Raw genomic sequence first — 23,816 nt, forward strand, 5'->3', positions numbered from 1 at the left:
AATTTGGTTAAATATGTCTGAAACTTGAACATATCAGATGAACATGTACATGTTTCAATATGCATTGCTTTCGCTATTAATTTATTACAAAATGCCAACTGTAATAACGAAAGTGCGGTGAATGAAAAACAAAATGTTTTGATGACGTCAAGTCTGTACCAACCAACTGCTCTGCGACGTACAAAATCACCAGTGCTGGTAATGAATTACGAATTAAAGACTGTTTCTAATAACTTTGTGCATCTCTCATAAATAAATTAGTTGGCCGATGTGAATGAGTTTATGTCGTGAACTAGTTGATGGATCTGTAAATTATTACAGCTAGGCTAAAATCTGAATCATGTTACAAGCTTTGTTAAACCCAGTATGCTAAATACAGCTAACGTTATATGTTTTCAGAACAAGATGTTATCAGTCTGGCTAACGATTTTATATTCTTTTATCTTGAAATTCAACGTTTATGATTAATTCACATGATAAAATGAAATTATGAAGCACTGAATACTAGCGTGATGTGTATGTTTGTTCTGTGGTTCAGTTATATTGACATGACATTTTATTTCACTTATTGACATAAACGCTTGCCATTTGCCCACAGGTTCTCCTGAATGATGTGAAGGATGGCAATCTCTATAGCAATCCTAGACTGTGACCTAGTGCTGCATGGTCGGGGGAACAAAACACTTGATCGATTTGATATCGAAAGGGTGTCCGATGAATTTCTGCTGACAACATTTGGTTTTCCACGCGAGTTCATTTATTACCTGGTGGAACTGTTAAAGGACGATTTGTTGAGACGCACACAGAGGTCAAGAGCCATCAGTCCAGATGTTCAGGTACTTGCAGCCCTGGGATTCTACACAACAGGATCCTTCCAGAGCAAGATGGGAGATGCGATTGGCATCAGCCAGGCCTCCATGAGTCGCTGTGTTTCCAATGTCACTAAAGCTTTGATTGAAAAAGCACCAGAGTTTATCGGCTTCACGAGGGATGAGGCAACCAGCCAGCAGTCCAAAGAGGAGTTTTACAGGACAGCAGGAATTCCTAATGTAATGGGAGTAGTGGACTGTGCACATATTGCCATTAAAGCACCAAATTCAGATGACCCTTCCTATGTCAATAAAAAAGGATTTCACTCTATCAACTGCCAATTAGTATGTGATGCCAGAGGCTTGTTGCTTAGTGCAGAGACACCTTGGCCAGGTAGTCTGACAGATAGAGCTGTATTTAAGCAGTCCGGTTTGTCAAAGTTGTTTGAAGAGAAGGATAATGTCGATGGCTGGCTTTTGGGTGAGACCTATTGTTTGTCTTTTTCTATACATTGCCAAAGAAATACTTTTAAATGTGTACACATTTTTTCTGTCCTGTAGGTGATAACCGCTATCCTTTAAAGAAGTGGCTGATGACTCCAGTGCAGAGCCCAGAGTCTCCTGCTGATTACCGCTTTAATCTGGCCCACTCAGCAACGCATGAGATTGTGGACCGCACATTCAGAGCCATTCAGACACGTTTCCGGTGTCTGGATGGGGCAAAAGGTTACCTGCAGTATTCCCCTGAGAAATGCTCTCACATCATTCAGGCATGTTGTGTGCTGCATAACATTTCCTTGCAGTCTGGCCTTGATGCCTGGACTTTTGAAAGGACTGAGGCCACAGACCAATCCGAGGAGGATATCGACCCCACTGATACTGTTGACCCAGATGCTCTGATAGTTAGACAGAAACTCATCCAGGAGCATTTTAGCTAGGATGCAAAGTAGGATTCACTTTTTATACGTTAAGGAACAAATTGAATTGTGACCATAGTAGATAACCATAGATCTTGTAGTTTAATTGTTGTGTTTCATTTCCTTCTGTTGGATATTTTTAGTTTAAAATTATAGAGCTGTAAAATGAAGGAATTAATAAATAACATGACAACAACAGTGTGTGGATTATTGTCTCGCAGTGGTGCTTTCTTCCCAAAATCTGCTTCAAATAGTTTACTTCGCAAACAAGGCAAACCTCTTATAGTTAAAAGTGTATGATGTAATATAAAGATAGATCACCCCAAAAACAAAAAGCTTTTAAATTGCGCACAGGTTAATGAACAGTACTGTTGGCGGTAAGAGCTGCTCCGGAGGCTTGGCAGTCAAAGGCGATAAATCAGATGGTTGTTTAATGAGACTCGCAGTCTCGGCCGGTGATGAATGTGCAGAATAAAAAGAGAGACCAATCGCGGTGAACAATGACGTCCTGTCCCCAGTGTGTGTGCTCATTTTCTAATGTCATTACTAAAGGCAGACAGACGGAGAACATAAACCCAGAGTTTGATACTCTGTTTCACTATTCAGTCTCCACCGGATCACCGTGATATAGGCTAGTCTGCTACGCACTTCTGGATGGTTACGTTTTGTTCTTTTAACAATTGTCGAGAACAAAGTAAGTATTCATTTGGTTTCTTAATTAATTTGGTTTTGTTTGATCGTACTCTAAGCTGAGAATTGCCTTTGCCGCATATACATATTCGCAGGTAGACACAACCGTAACAAACGTTTGCCATTAGCTCCCTTAATTTAACCATATATATCTGTCATAAGTTTATAATTAGTATTATTACTTTATATGTCTTCCACTTTATTCGCAGTGATCATGACAGAATCAGTACGAATGATGATGAGGGCCAAGCTGGTGGTTCTAGGAAGAGATAACTGTGGAAAGACTGGTAATACTGCAGCTAGGCCTACACTTTATTAGACATTATTTTACATCATTAGACTTTAATGACTATAGGTTGATAAAACTATTATCATTTGAACTTTAGCTCTGTGTGTCAGATTCATCACCAAGCGTTTCATTGGAGAGTATGAACATAAGAGAGGTAACACAATTTACGCATTGATCCTCTATTGCCTTAAAGAGATAGTTCAGCCAAAAATGACATTTCAGTCATCATTTGCTTACCCTTTTGTCATTTCAAACCTTTATGACTTGAAAATATTTTGAAGAATGTTGGTAATAGAAAACTGCTGGTACCCATTGACTGGTTTTGTGTCCATACAATTGAAGTCAAAATGGAACCAGTTTTTTTGGTTACCAACATTCCTTTAAACATTCTTCATACAGGTTTAAAGTGACAAGAGGGTGAGTAAACGATGATAACATTTTCATTTTTGGGTGGACTATCCATTTAACATTCCTCTGTAATAGTAAAGCGAACAAAAAAATGATGCATTGATGCTGCGAGTCTACTGCTTGAATTTTAGTTTAACATGTCATATATTTTGTGTCTTAGAGGTCACCTACAGGTGTCAGAAAATGGTGGACAAAGAGCCGATTGAGCTGGAGATTTTAGACACTGTTTATAAGGTACAGCATGTCCGAGATTAGATCTGACAGGATGTAGCTGTATTGTATTCTGTTTCTTACCTATTAAGGGGCCGTGTCCTTGCCGCTGTGCATCTGCTGCTGTTTTACAGGCACATTTATCCACCATTACAAAGAAAGACAACGGGATGGTCTTTCAAACGGCTGATGAGACACAGGGCTCTCTAAACCGTTCCATTCCTTTCATGTGTCTTGTACTGAATCTCAGGCTGCCTGAGGGGCTTTAACAGTCCGCCTGCCATTGATCATTTTACACAGAGCAACATATGCGACTGAAGTGATGCCTTATGTGTGACTGCATGGGGTGTGTGGATTAAGAATCTGTGAAAGCCTAGGTGTTCAACACCGGCTGCGTTATTACATTATTACATCTTAGACATTCACTTACCTCATCCCATGTAAAAGGCGATCAATCTGTGTGTGTGTTTAGGAGTTTGTAGGACCTGCTGCATCCTCTCTGGAAAGTTCCATTAAATGGGGTGATGGGTTTCTGATAATGTACTCCGTGACAGATCGCAGCAGTTTTGAGGCTGTGTCGCGCCTGAAGAGACTGATTGATCACATTAAACAGACACTCGGTAATACTGATCACTAATCTGTTGCTGTGACAAATAATTTTGTATTTAATAATTCTGTTCTGTCATTAGTCCTACAGTATGTGTACCTGGCCACAATATAAGTCACGTTGATGTCTATGGACCCTCCACTGTTATTCATCAGTGTGACTCACTCTGTTTTAATAGGTCTCAGAGGTTTCACCTCAGGCACAAACTGTTTCACACTTAATATAGTGCACTGCTTTCTATAAGTTACGTTGCAAGAGATAAAGAGGAGAAAAAAGATTCCATCTCCGCACTGCTCCCTTTAATGATACTATTCATCTCCTGCTCCTATCATTTTAATGGAAGTCTGTTCTTTGTCAGAGCTATGCTACTTTTATAAAACCGCTCGGTGTTTGTGTGTTTTTCAGGCATTCCAACAGTCATTGTTGCTAATAAATGCGACATGGAGAATGGACGAGTGGTAAGGACAGATGAGGGACAGGCTTTGGCCTCAGAGCTGAGGTCTGTATACTCTCCTATTGTAATAACATATTTGTAAAAGTAAAATAAACATATTTTATAGTCATCCTACAATGCCTGTCCAAAAAAAGTCACACACTCTAATATTTCGTTGGACCGCCTTTAGCTTTGATTACGGCACGCATTCGCCGTGGCACCGTTGTGATAAGCTTCTGCAATGTCACAACATTTATTCCCATGCAGAGTTGCATTTTTCGCCAAGATCTTGTATTGATGATGGGAGTGTCGGACCACTGCGCAAAGTCTTCTCCAGCACATCCTAAACATTCTCAATGGGGTTAAGGTCTGGACTCCGTGGTGCCCAATCCATGTGTGAAAATGATGTCTCATGCTCCCTGAACCACTCTTTCACAATTTGAGCCCAATGAATCCTGGCATTGTCATCTTGGAATATGCCCGTGCCATCAGGGAAGAAAAAATCCATTGATGGAATAACCTGGTCATTCAGTATATGCAGCTGACCTCATTCTTTGGGCACATAGTTCCTGGGGATCCACATCTCGGCGGACCTGTCCTGGACAACCAACACCTCCAGCCTGGTCAAGAAGGCTCACCAGCGCCTTTTCTTCCTGAGGACACTAAAGAAGAACCAGCTGTCCCTTTCTATCCTGGTGAACTTCTATCGCTACGCAAAAGAGAGCATCCTGACCAACTGTGTCACAGTATGGTATGGGAGCTGCTCTGTTGCAGAGCGCAAGGCACTGCAGCGGGTGGTGAAAACCGCCAAGCGCATCACAGGGATTCCACTTTCAGCCATTGAGGACATCCAGAGGAAACGCTGTCTGCGTAGAGCTCGCAGCATTCTTAAGGAGTCCTCTCCCCGCCCACAGACTGTTTTCTCTCCTGCCCTCCGGCAGGCGTTTCAGGTGCCTCCGGACCAGGACCAGCGGACTGAAGAACAGCTTTTTCCCAGAGCTGTCTCCTTATTGAACTCTGCCCCTCGCTGATCCCACTGCCCTCATGTACCGCTTCACTCTCCTCTCCCCCTCACTGCACACCTGGCTAAGTCTTGTTATTTGCACTACTGGACTGTTCAGTTCTCTACTGGACTGTCTACACATAACATATACTGTATGTTCATTTGCACTGCCGACTGTTCATTGCAGTACCTACTGTTTACACATGCATCTTTGCACGCCGGTACTTCAACTAAATATGCAATAACTTCCACTGCACTGTTACTTAGATAGCTTCTGTCCATAATTTATTTGCACTACTCTATATCCATTGCACTACTGTTACAACTGCTATAACTCATCACTGTATATACCCATCTGTAAATTTCCTGTTTCTAGTAATAGCCACCTGTATATTACAGGTGCTGGTCATATAATTAGAATATCATCAAAAAGTTGATTTATTTCACTAATTCCATTCAAAAAGTGAAACTTGTATATTATATTCATTCATTACACACAGACTGATATATTTCAAATGTTTATTTCTTTTAATTTGATGATTATAACTGACAACTAATGAAAATCCCAAATTCAGTATCTCAGAAAATTAGAATATTACTTAAGACCAATACAAAGAAAGGATTTTTAGAAATCTTGGCCAACTGAAAAGTATGAACATGAAAAGTATGAGCATGTACAGCACTCAATACTTAGTTGGGGCTCCTTTTGCCTGAATTACTGCAGCAATGCGGCGTGGCATGGAGTCGATCAGTCTGTGGCACTGCTCAGGTGTTATGAGAGCCCAGGTTGCTCTGATAGTGGCCTTCAGCTCTTCTGCATTGTTGGGTCTGGCATATCGCATCTTCCTCTTCACAATACCCCATAGATTTTTAAGGTCAGGCGAGTTTGCTGGCAATTAAGAACAGGGATACCATGGTCCTTTAAACCAGGTACTGGTAGCTTTGGCACTGTGTGCAGGTGCCAAGTCCTGTGGAAAATGAAACCTGCATCTCATAAAGTTGGTCAGCAGCAGGAAGCAGGAAGTGCTCTAAACCTTCCTGGTATACGGCTGCGTTGACCTGGACTCAGAAAACACAGTGGACCAACACCAGCCAGATGACACTGGCACCCCAAACCATCACTGACTGTGGAAACTTTACACTGGACCTCAAGGCAACTGTGGATTCTGTGCCTGTCCTCTCTTCCTCCAGACTACTGGAGACCCTGATTTCCAAAGGAAATGCAAAATTTACTNTAACACGGATGCGCTGTCTGACAGAGATTCACCAACGCAGCCGTTACTGTACACACCAGACTGGACCTCTCGTTGCGTTTTGCCGTGTCCCACAGTTTAGAAGCTGTCTATCTTCATTGAACGCCTCAAAGCAACTGTTTCAAATCGCGCTTAAGTGGTTTAAAAGCCTGTACACGAATAAGAGCGTGATTACATAATGTAACGCTAGACAAAGGATGTCAAAACAAACGGATGCTGCGTTAATTGCGATAAATATTTTCTCACGCGTTAATTTGAAAAAACAGCCCTAGTCTTAAGTAATATTCTAATTTTCTGAGATACTGAATTTGGGATTTTCATTAGTTGTCAGTTATAATCATCAAATTAAAAGAAATAAACATTTGAACTATATCAGTCTGTGTGTAATGAATGAATATAATATACAAGTTTCACTTTTTGAATGGAATTAGTGAAATAAATCAACTTTTTGATGATATTCTAATTATATGACCAGCACCTGTATGCTCATTGTACATACCCATCTGTAAACTACTTCCATAATACTGTTTTTTCCTGCACTTATGCAACCACAGTATATCCTGCACTTGCTGCCATTGCACTTCTGGTTAGACAAAACTACATGTCGTTGCCCTGTACATGTGTAATGACAATAAAGTTGAATCTAATCTAATAACATTGCTGAACCTAGACCTGACCAACTGCAGTAACCCCAGATCATAGCACTGCCCACGTGGTGACTTTTTTTGGACAGGCAGTGTAGAACTGTTCCATGGGATTGTTTCAGATGTTTAACATGGCATTTTGATATCGCAACAGAAATATTTGCCAATTTACCAATTTGTTTTAAGCCCAAAAGGTTTGTATTCCCCTTTTACGTTAGCTACTGTCACTTGTTTTTGTTGTAAGGGTGCCGATGTTTGTGTAAAGATGTGGCTACTCTGTTGGTGATGTAGATGTAGTTTCTTTGAGCTGGCTGTAGCGGAGGACACTTCAGCAGTGGAGGCTTCATTTGGTCAGCTGGTGCGTGAAGTGCGTCAGGAGTTTCAGCGTCACCTGCTGGCTATGGACAAGCGCTCGCGCATGCTGCAGATGAGACATGCGCTCAAAAACAAACTCACACGGAGTAAAACCATGCAGTGGTGACCAGAGAGACTAAATGCAGATCAAACCTATTTGCTGCATTCATTAGTACTACAGTGCCCAAATATGACATGACTATCCTTTCAGACAAGAACAACAATATGGATTTGATAAGTGCCTACTGGATTTACAAGTAGGCTATATACATTCATTTTATCTGTATGTGTCTGTTTTTGACAGAAGTTAAAGCAGCAAAATGTAGTATTTGTTTTAAAGCGGCAGTGTATCATTTTTTGTGCCAGACAAGCAAAAACAAAGAAATCAAATATATAATTTAGATTCATTATTTAAACTGGTGAGATTAATGTGTGAGAAGTCAAGTATGCTTATAGGTGCTGATGCATTTCATATAGACTTTGCTTGTTAAGTATTAAGTCTGGCCTAATGTGGGCAGAAAATGTGCCTCGTGGTACATCTGTCTTGTGATTTGGAATGTTTGGATGCTCTTTAAATCTATATTCACAAAATATCAAGGGGGAGCAGAAACATTTTTTTGGCATTATTTAGATATTATTTGATGTTCTACATTCAAGCAGAGTGAAATGAGAATAAATTGTTTGTGCAGTAGGTTACATGACAGCCTATTATGACACTAATATTTGTATTGTTTCATTTGTGTTGTGTACAGAATTATACTCTTATTCTTTAATCGGGATGCGTGATAAATTATCGGCCGGTAAATCGTAATTTTAATAAGATAATTAAAATAAAAAAATAATACCGATTATAGCCGATAAATCATTTCCTCTGGTTAAACTTCTTCAGCTGCACGCTGCCCAGTTAAAATACAGTATCTTTCTGTCATGATCATTCACTTACTGCTATTAGCAAAACATTGCTGATGTAGGTACAGTATGTAGATACAGTACTGTGTAAATTGTAGGAACAAAAGCATATTGTTTGAATCAGACTGCTGTCTGAATGCTTTCTGTACCAAAATATACCAGAAAAGTTTGATGGTTAAAGATTTGTTTACTAGTGTAAAGTAGGCTTGGTATGTGATTTTCAGGGGAAAAATAATTAATGGTTACCTTGTTTTCTGCAGTGAATGTTTTCAAATAAAAGCAGTTGTCCATTTTTTGCCTTTTGTTTCAGTCTTAGAAAATGTTATATTAATATTTAGAAGCTGTATATCGGCCAATATATCAGTTATTGGCCAAAATTTACATATCGCTGCATGCCTACTTTAATCTTATCTTCTTGTACATCTAGTTTATATCCATGTCAGTCAATCATGCGCATAGAAACCCATAAATGAAACTAAAAAGAAACGATTTAATTTACACTTTTATTTAGCAAAAATGATAAAAAATAAATAAATACAAATTGATCAAACGCTCCAGTAATATCCAGCCTCCTCAACACAAAACAATTGTGAAGTTATATATTCAAATAACTTACAATTGGACTTGAATTCTATGAGAAAAGGTAAACGGACATCAGGCAACACACAAGATTAACAAACAAAACATTTGAAACTGTAAAAAAGTAAACAAAACAAATGAGCAATACACATCCTTTTTAAAAACTATTCTGAAAGAATCTAGACACTTTTTATACAACAAATTAATGTAAATTGTGTTTTTCATTTATACTTTAGGACATTAGATTAAGCATTGATATTTTCTGTTGCAATAATCTAAACCTTGAATTTACTTGAAGGTTTCATCAACCTGAATGAGGTAACAGCATGAGGTGTAAAAACGTGAATCACCATAAGCATTATTATGCTTAAATATCTTGATAACATGAAGAAACGCCTGAGCTCTCAGTAAACATTAACATCTGAAGAAATCAGGTTCCACACACAATGCCCAATTCTCATGTGCAAGTCACGTGAATGTGAACACAGTGGATTCCTCTCGATCTCATCAGAGAACATCTGTCACAGAACCACTGTCAGTCCTATTAGCCACAGCTGGCAAGGATTCTTGGCTCTAGGGGAACGGCAGATGACATTTGCAAATGTCACATCTGATGAGCTTTTACGTAAGGGAGACCCTTTTCTTTAACTGCACTAAGAAACCTGACATAGAGCTATATGTTTCTAAACATGTTTCTCTGGATGTCACTTTGGAATTTTTGCAAGTGTGATAAAATATGCTTTAGTATTACTTTTCATTAACTAATATGTGTCATGTATATGTGTGTGATTTTGTTCAAATATTGTATCTTTAAAAAAAGTGTTCGAAAGCTCAGATGGGATGTAAAAAGAGTGGCAGACAACCAGATAATCACACTGGAATAAAATAACCAAATTAAAAATATACCAGCAATTCACGTTGTGTATTGTCATTAGATGTAAGCACTTGAAACTTCTTATGTGTAGTGGGTAGACTCACTCTAGGCAGCTCAGTAACATCTACAACCAGAATGATCAGACACTGGATGATAAACTAGGTTCTGTTTCACAAAAGGGAAAAATCTCACTCATTGTGCTGACAACTGACTATCACACTGACAACACTACAATGGAACAGCCTAACATATTCTATAGAACTTAAGGCAACCAATACACAGAGGCTACTGCAGTCCAGACGTGTTTGTTCAGTACTGAAAACACACAAACCTGAAATTAAGATATAAACACTGTAGATTTTTCTGTCTATTATCAACAGCAATGCATCCCCTGTGTTTGACACCACTGTGTTTCTGGTTTACGTCTTGTGCTTTCTTAAACACTATGGAAGTGTCATCTTGGCACACGATTCAGGGTTTAACCTACAGTGCCACGACTGTATCTCAGGTGGCCATATGTTGGATCCGGTCTGGTGTGTTGATCATGTGCGCTATCTGAAATACACAGCAGTGCATGGGGCACCAACAGCTCTGATACGATTAAAGTAATAAAACGCACTGTGATAACAGCCCCTAGAAGAATAAGGTGGCACTAGGCATGTAACTTACGCCTGCTCTGTTGTGCTTTTGGACAGGTGACCACCCAGTATGGTGACACTGTTTTTGAAATGACACAGAACAGAAGCCCTTAACGTTTCTGGCACACTGGTTTTATGGGACACTTTTGACTGCATGTGTATCCGCCAAAAAAGATTCCTTAAATGTTTATAGCTTTAAGGTATCAAAGTTATCGGACAAGGCATGAGACCCCTGCTACACTCTGGTAGAAAATCATCTGGGGTGTGGATATGACGTTTCCATGGAGCGAGGGAGATGAGAGATCCGTGCGTCTCAAATCATTCCCTTCTGCTAAAAACAACGAGTGACTGAGATAGAACTGCGCTCTCATTAAATCACATCTGTTCAGTAGATAAGGCATGGTCAGAATTAACCTCACAGACAATTCAGGACTGACACTACAAATACTACTCTACTACTTATAAATATCTATTTAATGTTCAGAATACAATAAAATAACAGTTCCCTGTGGCATCAATTATTTGGCAGAACAGAACTAAAGAATATTTTAAGACGAAAAATATTTGTAAAAGTAGCAAAACATATTTACAGAAATGTTTCAGTTTTTAAAAACACTACGACGCAAATGATAATAGTGAAATCTCCAGCAGAACGTCTGGAAGACCTGTATATGTGACAACATATTTTGTGCTCCATGTTCTGCCCTGGAGCTTTAGAAACAGACACAGTAACTCAAAACGTAGACAAAACAACTGCACCTCGGCTGCGTTTCACAGACAAAACAGACACTGAACTCCTCAATACTTCACATCTTATTTCTTAGATCAGAGCTACAGGACCTGATAGGAAGCTGCACTTCTCATCTACCAGAGGGATACAGGAACGAGACCTTCACCCAACTATTTCGAAGCTTTTCCACTCAGAGGTGCTATGGCAACTATATCAGGCACACAATGGTGTGATAACTTTAAATTTTATTACTCTTTTCATTTATTTTCTATATCATTATTCTTTGAAGAAATCTTTTCAGTGTGTGTAAGCATACACATTGCTGGTACTTTAGGAACCTCCTTCCTGCATGTAGTAAATGGCACTATGGATTTTCTTTCCCTCATAGGTACAAGAGATGAGACAAAAACACACAACAATACTGTTAACTGGCACACTTTACGCTCCAAACGCGGTGCGGTTTTTGATGTTATTTAACTCCCTCCGTCACTTCTGTAAGGGGTACGATTGTGCCGAGGAGGGCTTGTGGGATGACGCTGAGGTCACTGTTGTTGTTGTTTTTATGTTTTTTTATAGTTTCCTCACCTGCCGACACTGTTCCATTGGTACTGGGAACCCCCTGGTTGCTGCTGTTATTGCTGAAGGCTGTGCTGTTCGTGGGTTCACCTTTGATTCTGGCCACACTTTTTATTTGTGTGCTGTCTTCGGTTCCCTCACTGCTTGTGATGCCCTTTGTGTTACAAGTATCGGTCTTCACCGTGTTGTTATTTGTGGCGATTTGGTTCAGCGTATCGCTCGCGCTTGTGTGTGTGCTAATCATCACCATAGCTTCGGAGGAGCTCGTCGTGTTATTTGTGTTATTGTTTGTGTCTGTGGTGACTGCGTTGGAGCTGCTGGGTTTGGAAGCTCCATTGTGGTACACGTCTCCATTAGCCACGCCCACAGAAGACATGAACTCTGGGTAAGAGAGGGGGCACAACTGGATCCCTCTGATCAGACGCACCAGCCCTCTAATTTTCTCCAGTGAGGTCTCCATCTCTCTCTGCTTGGTTAATACGCTGTTTTTGCTAGCCATACAACTCTGTGCAGAGAGAGGACACAATGCTGACTCACACACTCATTCTTATATAGTTAAGGAATGACATGTAATGGATCTTATAGGGAATTTCAGTGGCATTTAATAACAGCATGACTCATCGGTTTACAGGAGCAGGGTGAAGCTCTAGACTTCTAATGTCATAAAAACATAACCCTTCTCTCACCGTTAGGGAGTTGTTGAGCTGTCCTGCTCTGTGCTCCAGTGTCTCCCTCTCCTGCCGCAGCTCTGTGCTCCACCTCAACAGACGATCTTTCTCTCCCTCTTTAGCTACAAGCAAACACACGTACATGTAAATCTTATATAAGACACTCATAACAAGCAAATGTTATTCTGCAGCACTTCTAACCAAAGCTACTTTTTCCTCTAGGCATCATACAGTATCTTCGTCCCACATCTCTCTTATGTCATTGTAGGTTTACTATTCTAGTCATCAGCTGTATGGAGACCTGCTTTGTATTGCTCACCTGCTTTATAAGAGATGTAGGAATGGACAATAGCAAGTGTCCCTGGCCACTCAATAGCATCTTCCTTTTGCAGCATCTGAAGGAAACATGTGCACTGTATAATACAGAAATACACTAACATGCATAGTCTTCATTCCAATTTACACACAAACGCTCAAAATGAATGTGGAAAATGAATGCACAGAACTGAAACAGAATGAAGTGGGAAAAAACGAGGCTGCCTAAACTTACCAAGAAGTCTTAATGCAGATTGCCAGTGTTTTACGCTGTCGAGTTTTTGCGAGTTGTGTTTTCTGAAGAACTGCATCAATATCTCCCTACTTTAAAGGACCTAAGGACCAGAATCTCGGGCTCACGGGAATTTACCTGGATTCTGCATTTAGGGCATATCTACATGGGGACATACGTTGTATCTGCCTGCCTACAACAGCTGCACAATACCAGCAGGTAAATACTGACACACAAATAACAAAATACTTGATTTACTTTCAAATTTAACTCATTAAAAATATACTAAGCAGCACTGTGAGTAAAGTAGCTAGTAAGCGGCCTCTTTATCCTTCATTTCTATCAGAGAGATCAAGTTTTGCTGTTTAAAAAAACATCTGCATTTATTTAGGAGATGCTTTCATCCAAAGTGACTTACAATAGAGCGTCATTTATATGAACACTCTGCTAATATAAATATAACTGTAAGAGCTGCCTAATAAAGCCATATACAATTCTAGAATGTCTGATTTGTAATACAATTTTGTATCGGTGAAAAAACTTGATAAAAAAATAAATGCAAATGACAATAAATGGTCCTCTCATCTTTGAGACTCATAACCTCCGCTACCACTAGATGTCATTGGTAAGCATAGTGAACATTAGGATGGGAAGTGTAAGGCCCTGTCCCACATGGCGCACCTTACGTGCATTTGAACTCGATGTGTACGTTTACCCATAAAGTCCACAAGACCGTAGGCTGTCCCATTTCATATTTAGGGTATATGATAGTGCTCACAAACGCCCCCTTTGTGGCAGCTCTGCTCACTGTCACTGAGCTCAGACTGATGTGTGCTCCACAGCGGACTACTACTAAACAGTCTATGGGGCATTGCATCATCAAACCTCAGGACCACAAGGGCGTAGGGCGGCATCTGGGACAGAGCCAAAACTGTGTCTCAGTAACTGTAGTGTACTATCACAGCTACTTACATCCCCTGCTGAGATGGGGCTGAGTGAGGGTGAATGTGATGGAAGGGTGAGTGAAAGGGCAGGGGAGAATGGGCTGCCCGTGGTGGGCCGCTGTAGGTCTGTGAAGGCTGAATGATGGCTGCTGGTGGTTGGGGGAAGGGGCCCCCACTCCACAATACTGCAGTTTTTAGAAGGGCGACCTGAGTGAAATGAAACAAAGGACAAACAAAACAGAAAAGGAAAAAGGAGACAAAACATTGGTGTGGCATACCTCTGACAAGCTGTCCTCATTGGCTAGGGTAGCAGGAAGAAGAAGGGTTCGAAGGGGGGGGGGGGGGGGGTGGGGGGTTGGGAGGGAGAGAGCAACGTTAGATTACAAAGGAAACATTGCATGCTGGGTAACAACACATTCTGCAAAAGCTGGCCTGAGATCAGCTGATAAAGGCAGCCGGCAGTACATTTAGACAGATGGGGATAAGAAATGCCAATAACAAAGAAGGATCAGAGGGCGAAGATTAAACAAGCTTATCCGGGCATCAAGAAGCTTATTTGATGTTATTTTCATCTACAGATACATGGCTGTCAAATGTCAAGCTAAGCCTTTTTAAGTAAATGTCTATCATAAATAAAGTGATGCTGCAAATGTATTTGTGTACTGGGCATTAACAGAAAAAGTACAGATTTCTACTGTCATCAACTGTATTGCTATTGTAAAAAACAAAAGCTATAAAAAGTGAGTTCACTACACTTTCATTACACTGTTATTTTTATATTCGAAGAAAATAATGAATGTGTGCTCTGTCCGATAAAAGCACTAAAGGTACACTAATGAGGAAGTATTCTTGTGCATTTAAAACATGCAAAACTAAGCTAATTGCGAATCTATACAGTAGGCTAAGAACACTGTCTGACGCTTTTACTAATGTATACACTTTACAGCAGCCTGAAGACACTCATTATCCCACTTAACACACTGCAGGGTCATTTCTTTCTTTCTAGCGCACGCACGCACGCACGCACACACACACACACACACACACACACACACACACACACACACGCACGCACGCACACACACACACACACACACACACACACACACACATTTCAGGCCCACTCCACAGCAGAGTGCCTGCGAGCACATTACATAATCAAACAGTCATTACTGCTGAATGTGTGCTTGTGTGAGATAGACAGAGACTGACTGATGGCAGTAAAGCAGAGTGGATCAGTTCAGGACCAGAGGTGTTAAAAGAGGCTGTTGGAGGAGACCGAGCTTAAAGTAGAGAATAAAGACTGGCTGGTGTCTCTGAATTAAAAAAAATCTTCTTAGAGAAAATTTAACAAGTGTCCACTGAGTTTTCAAAATGAAATTCAAAACAGCATTTTTACATTTAAAGAAGAAAATGTAAGCAGTGTATATCCATGAAAAAGTGGATGGTCGTCAGGGCGTTGCTATGTGGTTGCTAAGGTGCTCTTGTGGTTTCCTTTGTCATCACACAGATAGGATTAGAAACTATTCTGCTTTAGTAAACACCACTAAAAACTCTAATACATGTGCTATACCTAAGACAGGCATTTGGAACGGCGGGATTGGCTGAACTCACCTATTTTTCGGCTGGACTGATTTATGGAACTCAGATATGACATAGAGCTCTTCTTCCGCTGAAACACATAAGCATGGTCAATTCCAACAAACATCTCCAATGTGGGCTGTCTGTATTATACTGTAGTCATGTAATATCCAAAATTGAGCGACCACTCCAGGTTTTCCTTTTATCAGCATTTCTGCATGTATTGTGGCAATTCCACAGTCCAGCGTCTGTTGAATTTCTACAGAAACAAACCTCAGGAATGACAAAGTGATCCGACAGCAATGTGAAAGACTTCTTTCATCATATATTCATTTTTGAACTGATCTTAAAATGTATGTAAAACATTAGTATAGTGTTGTATAAACATGAACTTATTCATATTCAAGATCTGCAAACACTGCATCTTTTTTATTTTGACAAGTTTGTCCTGCTTACATTTCATGCAAATAAATGGCATAGTTTTCTAGTTTAGTTTCATTTGGAGAGGTCTCTCAATTTTTTTAGTGGCCATTTCATTCCTGTGTGATGTTTGAACGTCTGTCACCTCTGGTTCAAACGTGGCTCCACTATATATTGGATTTGCAGTTGTTCGTCTCTTACGCTCCTGACGCCTGCTCTGAATCTCTATAAAGACAAAGCGGGAAAGGTCATTACACATACACGCACACACGCATTAACACATTTCATTCAACTGACCTTCTAAATAGTCGCGCGTGACCAGTCCTAGAGACAGCATGAAGGCCAGTTTCTGCAGAATGATAGCATGTCATTATCTCAGTAATCATTAAAATGAACATCACTATAATCATCATCTTCATAAAAAAACAACATGTACGACAGTATCATTATACCAGAGGGTTGTCCTGATGTTTGGTGGAAGTTGTGTTTGTGGGTGCAGATGGTGCATCAACGGACGGCGGAGGTGAAGTGTGTGTAGGTGTGTCTGGAAAGATGAGCAATGAAGTCTTTGGCTCTGTCGCATATTCAACTACGGGTATCTGAAAGACAAACAGTTAATGCGTGTTAATATGTACAAGGGGCACAAGGGGGAGGAAAGAGATCACTCAATGATTATGGGTAATAGTAATAGCCAATAGTCATTTTAAAGTTTTTTTTAATGTTAGTAAAATGTTAGTTAAAAACATTTTGATTCAGCTAAAAAAGCTATATTTATGACAGTATTTTCACCAAATTCCATTGCTAGTTTTATGTTTTTGCCTTGATTTGTATGCTCTGATGAATTTTTCCGGGTAACATAAATACAACACAAAGTCAATTTCCCTCACCGTGTTGTCAGAGCTTGGGATGTTGTGTAACTGCTGTGTGTTTGTCTGGGTAGGTTGTTGCGTGTGTGCAGAAGGACAGATCAGGATGCCTGTGTTGTTGTGGCAGGGTAGGCCATTGAGGATACGCATCTGCTGAACGTGTCCAGAGGAGGGAAGGGCAGTGCTCAGTAACACCGGCGACTGTAAGGTCTGAACAGAGACCTGACCAGCTGCTGAAGATAAAGAGGCTGGAGGTTTTGGCCTGACCTGTTCAAACACACAGCGTGAAAAAGAGAGTTATTTGTGGAATGACCAGAGAAGAATAAGGTTGACTGAAGCAGTTAAGAATGATGATCAGCGGTATACGGTTAAGGGTAGTGATAAACATTAAACAAAGTGTTTATTTAAAAACAGAAACTCAGTTTTTGAAAAATATTAAAAAATCGTATTATTATTATGTTTTATTGTGTTCGTTATGTATTTTTAAATTGTATGATTATTTAATTAACATAACCCAACTGCAGTTTGATAGATATAAATTGGAATGCACAATAAAAAAACATGATTTTTGAACATTTTGGAACTGAGTTATGTTTTTCAGATGTCACATTTTCTATGATAATTCCATGTTCGTTTATTTTCCAACCAGCTGAAAAAGTGAAAAGCAGTAGACCCACCCTCACTGTGAACCTACATTCTGCTCCTCATGTATATTTATTATTAAATACTGTATATAAGAGAGACTGTCTGTGAAAGTTTAGAATGATATTTTTATATCAAATCCCTCACAAGGAAACCCATTAAAAGCATACTGTATTAAAAAAATAGGTTATGAGCTCTTAGTTTTGCACTTTTAAGTTTAAGCAGTGCATTGCAAATGTGAGAGAGCAAATAAACAGAAAAAGCTCGTCCACACAATGTTCTGGCTGGCTGTAGTTTGTGATTGATGGAGTCGCGTACCTCATTTTCACGTTCACTGTGGACAGACAAATTGCTTGTCTGTGGAATCATGCTGGTTAGGACATGGTGTAACAACACCCCTTTGACATTTAGACTCCTCAAGTACAAAGAAAATCCCTATCTTATTTCAACTTTTCTCTGCTCCACTTCAATGAAAATTCAATTCAGACAGCAAGCTCCAGACTGAACAATATAATTGTACTGAGGCTATAGATTTAGTAGCAGCACAATGGTGTAGGAAACAATGCCATACTTTCAACACTATACCTGGGCTGTGCAATATAACAACAGCTTCAACATCTCACACAGCCTGGGATTACTGTGAATAACTAAGTACTTCACTGCTAATTTATTGGAGTATGTTAACATTGCACAGAACTACCCCAACTGGAAGACATTTTGCTCCACCAACTGCTTTACATTATGTACACGTGAGAGTCGAGAAACAAAGCAACATGAAGTAATGTGAAAATACAGAGCAAGACATGGACAACAATTCAAGATGAGGAACAATATAGCCTTAGGGGGTATTTTTTAACACTGGAATTGAGTTGTTTATGGTTGCCACTGGCAAGCAACGTGCCATATGTAATTAAATGAACGTGCTTTCACAGATGTGTGTATACTGAATATTTTACAGCAGCTTATCCACACTGTATTCGCAGTGAGTGCACATTTTATTTTAAGTAATTTTATTTTTAACTCAAGTGTTACATAATGTGAAGCTTTTTGTTCTCATGCTACGCATTCGTCAGTCATGAATAATCTTCTTTTTAGTTTGCAAGTTCCATTTAAAAAAGAAAACTAGATCTAATCAAATTATACAAATACAAATCATTACTATTTAAATCAAAAATAGGATTATTCATGCCCACAATACACCACCAAAAATGCAACATCACAGAATACTGTCATAGATCGATGAGGGTTGGGGATCAGTTTAGGATCAAGAGCATGAGCCGAAGCAGGGAGTGCAAACATCACCACAGTACAAGCAGACAAAAATAAATCCAAAGCAACAAAAAACAATGTGGACCAAGAAAAAACACTGCGCAACACCTGCAACACACCCAAGATACACAGACGCACACTAAAACACTTAGTGAGGGCTTTTCACTAGTCCAGCCAGGCATTAGGGTGTGAAGGGTTTCTATGGAAACAAACCTGCAGCAAAGTGGCTGGCCGTGTTGTCTGTCTGGTAGGTGGGACAAACTGAGGAACTTTGATTGGCTGAGAGGCAGCTTGAACCTGTGACGAGACCGCCCATTTATTTGAGATACAGAGATGGTCTTACCTTAATTAACTTCTCATACCATTCATACTGTGCCATAAATACAGGCAGATGGTCTTTTTGTTTAAAGAAACCCTGTGCTATTGGGTTGAAAATTATTCCTAAATTAAGAGGACGATCACACTTGATGTTTGTGTTCCATTCACTTCCTTTCATACGCATACAAACACAGACACAAACACAAACACGGGAGACCAGACACACAGACTCCTGGTCTGAGAATTCATGTCACAAAAAAGTTGTTAAAAGTTACTGAATTAAAATACATACACTTCAAATATGCAAGTGTCAAGTGGTGACAATGGAAAATTTTCACATTTTTATATTATTTGTGAACCATTAGTCATTTTTGAAAAAAATGAGCTTGAAACAAAAATGTCATAAACCAAAATAAAGTGTGACTGATGTTCAAACCCAAAGACATGCTGCGTCCCAATTCGCATACTGTCCTTCCGAAATAGTTTTCGAAAATAGAATTAATATGTCGACAAATCGTAGTATGTTGAAAAGAGTATTCCAAAGATTCCTGGATGGTCTACTACTTCCGGTAGAAATTTAAAGTGCTATTACCCACAACTCACCGCGAGTAGGCGGAGTTAAGTGACGCTCCAATGCATTAATAAAATTAAATAACTGATGCGTCACTAAATTAATAAATAAAACGATAGAGTTAACATTACATATGAAACAATAAGTGAATGAATAAATAAGAGCTGTATTTTGATGTGTGTGACAGTTAATGGCCACAATACTGTCTAGGCAACAACGGCCACTTCCGTTTCCTGTTAGTATGTCCCAGTGCATGCATATCGTTTTGCTACACAGTAAAATGTACATACTTTTCCATAACAAAAACAGTACATACTTTTAGCGCAGTGTAAGTAGGCGAATTGGGACGCAGCAATAATGTTGGCTACCACCTCACATAGCCAAACAAAATGAGTCAACAAAACTTGTTGTTGTACAACAAGAAAGTCAAAACAGCTTAAAGAAAAACTTACAACGATGGTGCTATTAGGCATGACTCGTATTGGCTCTGCTCCCTGATTGGTTGTTTGGAGGACCGGTTGGAAGTTTACTGGGGAGTTTTGAGGATCTGCGCTAGGAGGGCTTGCAAGGAGAGTGTTGCCTAGGGTTGTAACAACGGTGATGGTGGGTGCTGGTGTCATGATGATAGGTGAGGTGGTTGTGGCAGCTCTCAGCACCAGAGGTAGAGTTTTTGAAGCAATGACAGGGGCCACAGAGTTCTGCAGGGTCACAAACACATGTATTTTATTGGTTAAGTTAGCATTGGTTAGCTTTCTAAACATAACATGTGTGCAAGATGTGGGTACCTGTGTAGTGGTTAGGCTGGCAGCAGGCAGGGACGGCTGTGTCTGTGTGATGAGCAGGGTAGACATTTGGCCGTCAGCTTGTAGCGTCTGGAGCTTCAAGTCGTCCTGTTTCACCAGAAGATCTCTCCTTAACTGCTCCACCACCTTTTTCTGAGGGATTAAAAGAGAACAAGAACAATCGCCTGTTCATTTTTCGTCTTCTGTCACTTGTACCTGAAATGAAGTCTCTCTCGCTTATGCCCTCTCTTTCTGCCTGCTGTTGATAAGAGTTTGTTGGATTTTGGCCCGTTTGACAGCATGTGGGAACATGGAGTCCCTACAGCTAAACATCACTCTCTCTTTGTCTCGCTCCGTCTCGGCCAGAATCCCAGCAGAATTTGCCGTGAACAACATCTTAAGTGTTTTAAGAAACAGAATTATGGAAACATAACAGAAATATTTAATCATATTATATTTGCATTTGCATCACTGCTGACTGTGAACTCTGTCCAATGTACAGCGGAAAGGAATGTTGCCAGGTTTGCTTCTTCAGATCATGCATAACAGCAGTAATTAAGGTAAGATGTATATATACATATATGTATGCATACATGTACATACCTACATGTGTGTGTATATGTAACGTACGTGTGTGTGTGTGTGTATGAAAAAATTAAGAGACCATTTTCAGTTTTTCTGAATTTACTATTTACAGGTATGTTTTTAGGTAGAACGATAATTTTTGTTTTATTCTGTAAACTACTAACAACAGATCTCCCAAATGTCAAATAAAATGGATCTATTTGCAGAAAATGAATATATGGGTGTGTATATGTGGACTTGGTTTTTATATGTTAGTGGGGACCTAAACCTGAATACACACCAACTCATGGGGACTCGTGTCACCGTGGGGACCAAACTTGAGGTCACCACGGGCACAAAAGCTTATAAATTGTACAGAACAATAATTTTTGAAAATTTAAAAATGCAAAAAGTTTTCTATGATCTTTAGGTTTAGGGGTTGGGTTAGGGGATAAAATATACAGTTTGTACAGTATACAACTCATTACGCCTATGGACTGTCCCCACGGAGATAATAAAACATACATGCATGTGTGTGTGTATGTATGTAAATACAGATGTACATACAGTATGTTTACTTCATACATATGCATGTATACATTCTTGACCCTTGTTATAAAAAGTCATTGCAAATAAACTGCAGTTCTGAACGTGTGTTTTGGTCTTTATTGACACATTTATTTTAAGTGTTAAAATGTGTTCTCTTATCCCAGCTTAAAGGACCTATGCTGCCTTTCCTTAAGATGCTAAAATCTCTCAAAACTCTGCTCTGTTTGTCTGAGCTCCCTAATATGTCGACTTCTCATTTAAAATGAATCTGGGGTATGACCCTGTAATAAGCTCAATTCTGCAAAGCTAGTGATGCAGAAATTACAAAATTCTACTTTAATGGTTGAAATGTTGAAATGTATAATACCATCAAATCTTGTTTATTTCAGAAGCCTTTCCCACATAATGAGCAGCAGATAATTTGAATAATACATTCAAAACATGAAAAACATTCAAAACAGGCATGCTGTAGTGGCAAAGAAAACAAAATAACAATCACCCTAAATAATGAATGAAACCGAAATAAACACTTTCAAGCAAATGTGGAAGAATGTAAAATTTCTGCACTCAACAATCTGGCTAAAAATAAATCACTTTATAGAAGAATTACCAGGAACAAAACATGCAGTTTCGAAACCCCTCTGTTTTTATTCACCATTATTGTTACGGCAAATGTGATGCTCTATTTAGAAACCAAAATGTGCTTCTAAATGGTTGACATGATTGGTCTTCTAATTCTCAGTGCAATTTATTTAAAGCCATTCACTATACAGTGAGGGAAATAAGTATTTGATCCCCTGCTGATTTTGTAAGTTTGCCTACTTACAAACAAATGAAGGGTCTATCATTTTTATGGTGGGTTTATTTTAACTGATAGACACAGAATATTAAAAAAAATCAGGGGAAAAAAATGTTATATAAAGGTTATAAATTGATTTGCATTTCAGTCGGTGAAATAAGTATTTGATCCCCAAGCAAAACATAACTTTGTACTTTGTGGAGAAACCCTTGTTGGCAAGCACAGAGGTCAGACATTTCTGATAGTTGGTCACCAGGTTTGCACATGTGTCCGGATACATTTAGTCCACTCCTCTGTCAATCTTTAAGGTTTCTTGGCTGTCGCTCAGCAAATTGGAGTTTTAGCCTCCTTCACAGAGGTTCTATAGGACTAGGGTCTAGAGACTGGCTAGGACATTTAATGTGCTTCTCCTTAAGCCACTATTTGGTTGTCTTGGCAATATGTTTTGCGTCTTTGTCATGTTAAAGGCTCATCCATGACCCATCTTCAGTGACCTAGTTAAGGGGAGGAGGTTCTCGTCCAAGATTTTACGGTACATGGGCCCGTCCCTCAGCCCCTCAATGCGGTGAAGTCATCCTGTATACCTGTAGCAGAGAAAAAGCCCTAAAGCAGAATGTTTCCAACACTGTGCTTCTCTGTAGACATGATGTTCTTGGGCTCATAGTCAGCATTTCTCTCCCTCCAAACACAGGAGTCCATTTTGGTCTCACAGCAGTGCCAGCACTTTCGCCAAAGCCTTTTCTGAATCATTTTTATGTTCATTGTCAAACTTAAGACGAGCCAGGCGGGCCTTCTTGGGCAGGAGGACCTTGCGGGTGCTTCAGGATTTCAGTCTACTGTGGCATAGCGTGTTACCAATGTGTTACCAATGTTTTGCTTGCTAACTGTGTTCCCAACTGTCTTGAAATCATTAACAGGCTTCTTCCGTGTAGTTCTGGGCTGATCTTTAACATTTCTCATGATCATCTTTACCCCATTGGGGAAATATTGCAGGGAGCTCCAGAACAAGGGCATTTGATAGTTATTTTGTATATCTTCTATTTCCAAATAATCACACCAACAGTTGTCTCCTTCTCACCAAGCTTCTGTCTGTAGCCTATTCAAGGTTTGTGCAGGTCTCCAATCTTGTCGCTGACATCCTTTAAAACCTATTTGGTCTGGACCATGGTGTTGGAGAGGTTGAACTGGAAGATACAGATTCTGTTGGCAGGCATCTTTTATATACATAACAAGCTGATTTAGGAGTACTTTCTTAAAGTGACAGGACTAATCTGTGGTCCATATAGGCACATAACCAATCTGTGGAGCCAGAATTCTTGCTAGTTGGTAGGGGATCAAATACTTATTTCACTGACTGAAATGCAAATCAATTT

General features: G+C 39.7%; 3 protein-coding genes across 8 annotated transcripts in view; 2 read left to right on the forward strand and 1 right to left on the reverse strand.

Moving 5' to 3' along the window:
* Window positions 1-101: 101 nt before the first annotated feature.
* Window positions 102-1,915, forward strand: harbi1 (harbinger transposase derived 1). Its single transcript, XM_057331661.1, has 3 exons — window positions 102-198; window positions 599-1,290; window positions 1,371-1,915. Exons 2-3 carry the CDS (start codon window positions 621-623, stop codon window positions 1,745-1,747), a joined length of 1,047 nt encoding a protein of 348 aa, XP_057187644.1. The 5' UTR covers window positions 102-198; window positions 599-620; the 3' UTR covers window positions 1,748-1,915.
* Window positions 1,916-2,309: 394 nt separating this feature from the next.
* Window positions 2,310-8,754, forward strand: zgc:110699 (uncharacterized protein LOC325371 homolog). The gene is made up of 7 exons (XM_057331718.1): window positions 2,310-2,420; window positions 2,626-2,703; window positions 2,803-2,859; window positions 3,274-3,347; window positions 3,796-3,943; window positions 4,336-4,429; window positions 7,555-8,754. Exons 1-7 carry the CDS (start codon window positions 2,381-2,383, stop codon window positions 7,742-7,744), a joined length of 681 nt encoding a protein of 226 aa, XP_057187701.1. The 5' UTR covers window positions 2,310-2,380; the 3' UTR covers window positions 7,745-8,754.
* Window positions 8,755-9,015: 261 nt separating this feature from the next.
* The window catches only part of phf21aa (PHD finger protein 21Aa), a 30,115-nt gene continuing 15,314 nt past the window's right edge, over window positions 9,016-23,816 (reverse strand). For 3 of the 6 annotated variants that reach the window (XM_057331584.1, XM_057331567.1, XM_057331559.1), the window contains 12 exons: window positions 20,535-20,684; window positions 20,202-20,447; window positions 19,074-19,157; window positions 16,971-17,216; window positions 16,536-16,682; window positions 16,381-16,432; window positions 16,229-16,308; window positions 15,697-15,754; window positions 14,111-14,289; window positions 12,911-12,986; window positions 12,610-12,713; window positions 9,016-12,428 (listed from right to left, as the gene is read on the reverse strand). In XM_057331584.1, the coding sequence (XP_057187567.1) occupies window positions 11,817-12,428; window positions 12,610-12,713; window positions 12,911-12,986; window positions 14,111-14,289; window positions 15,697-15,754; window positions 16,229-16,308; window positions 16,381-16,432; window positions 16,536-16,682; window positions 16,971-17,216; window positions 19,074-19,157; window positions 20,202-20,447; window positions 20,535-20,684 (2,034 nt within the window). In that variant the 3' untranslated portion in view covers window positions 9,016-11,816. Of the gene's footprint in view, window positions 12,429-12,609; window positions 12,714-12,910; window positions 12,987-14,110; window positions 14,290-14,360; window positions 14,384-15,696; window positions 15,755-16,228; window positions 16,309-16,380; window positions 16,433-16,535; window positions 16,683-16,970; window positions 17,217-19,073; window positions 19,158-20,201; window positions 20,448-20,534; window positions 20,685-23,816 lie in introns of all 6 variants that reach the window. The other 3 variants (XM_057331591.1, XM_057331600.1, XM_057331576.1) reach the window with 3 other exon arrangements.

The sequence above is a fragment of the Triplophysa rosa genome, linkage group LG1 (genome assembly GCF_024868665.1).
Source record: "Triplophysa rosa linkage group LG1, Trosa_1v2, whole genome shotgun sequence".
Taxonomy (NCBI): domain Eukaryota; kingdom Metazoa; phylum Chordata; class Actinopteri; order Cypriniformes; family Nemacheilidae; genus Triplophysa; species Triplophysa rosa.

Excerpts from the sequence above, each read along its gene's own strand:
- harbi1 (XM_057331661.1), top strand. The coding sequence starts at position 621 with ATGGCAATCTCTATAGCAATCCTAGACTGTGACCTAGTGCTGCATGGT. Across the intron at positions 1,291-1,370 it reads TGTCGATGGCTGGCTTTTGG|GTGATAACCGCTATCCTTTA; the intron begins GTGAGACCTATT and ends TCTGTCCTGTAG.
- zgc:110699 (XM_057331718.1), top strand. The coding sequence starts at position 2,381 with ATGGTTACGTTTTGTTCTTTTAACAATTGTCGAGAACAAA. Across the intron at positions 2,704-2,802 it reads AGATAACTGTGGAAAGACTG|CTCTGTGTGTCAGATTCATC; the intron begins GTAATACTGCAG and ends TTTGAACTTTAG. Across the intron at positions 4,430-7,554 it reads GCTTTGGCCTCAGAGCTGAG|ATGTAGTTTCTTTGAGCTGG; the intron begins GTCTGTATACTC and ends TTGGTGATGTAG.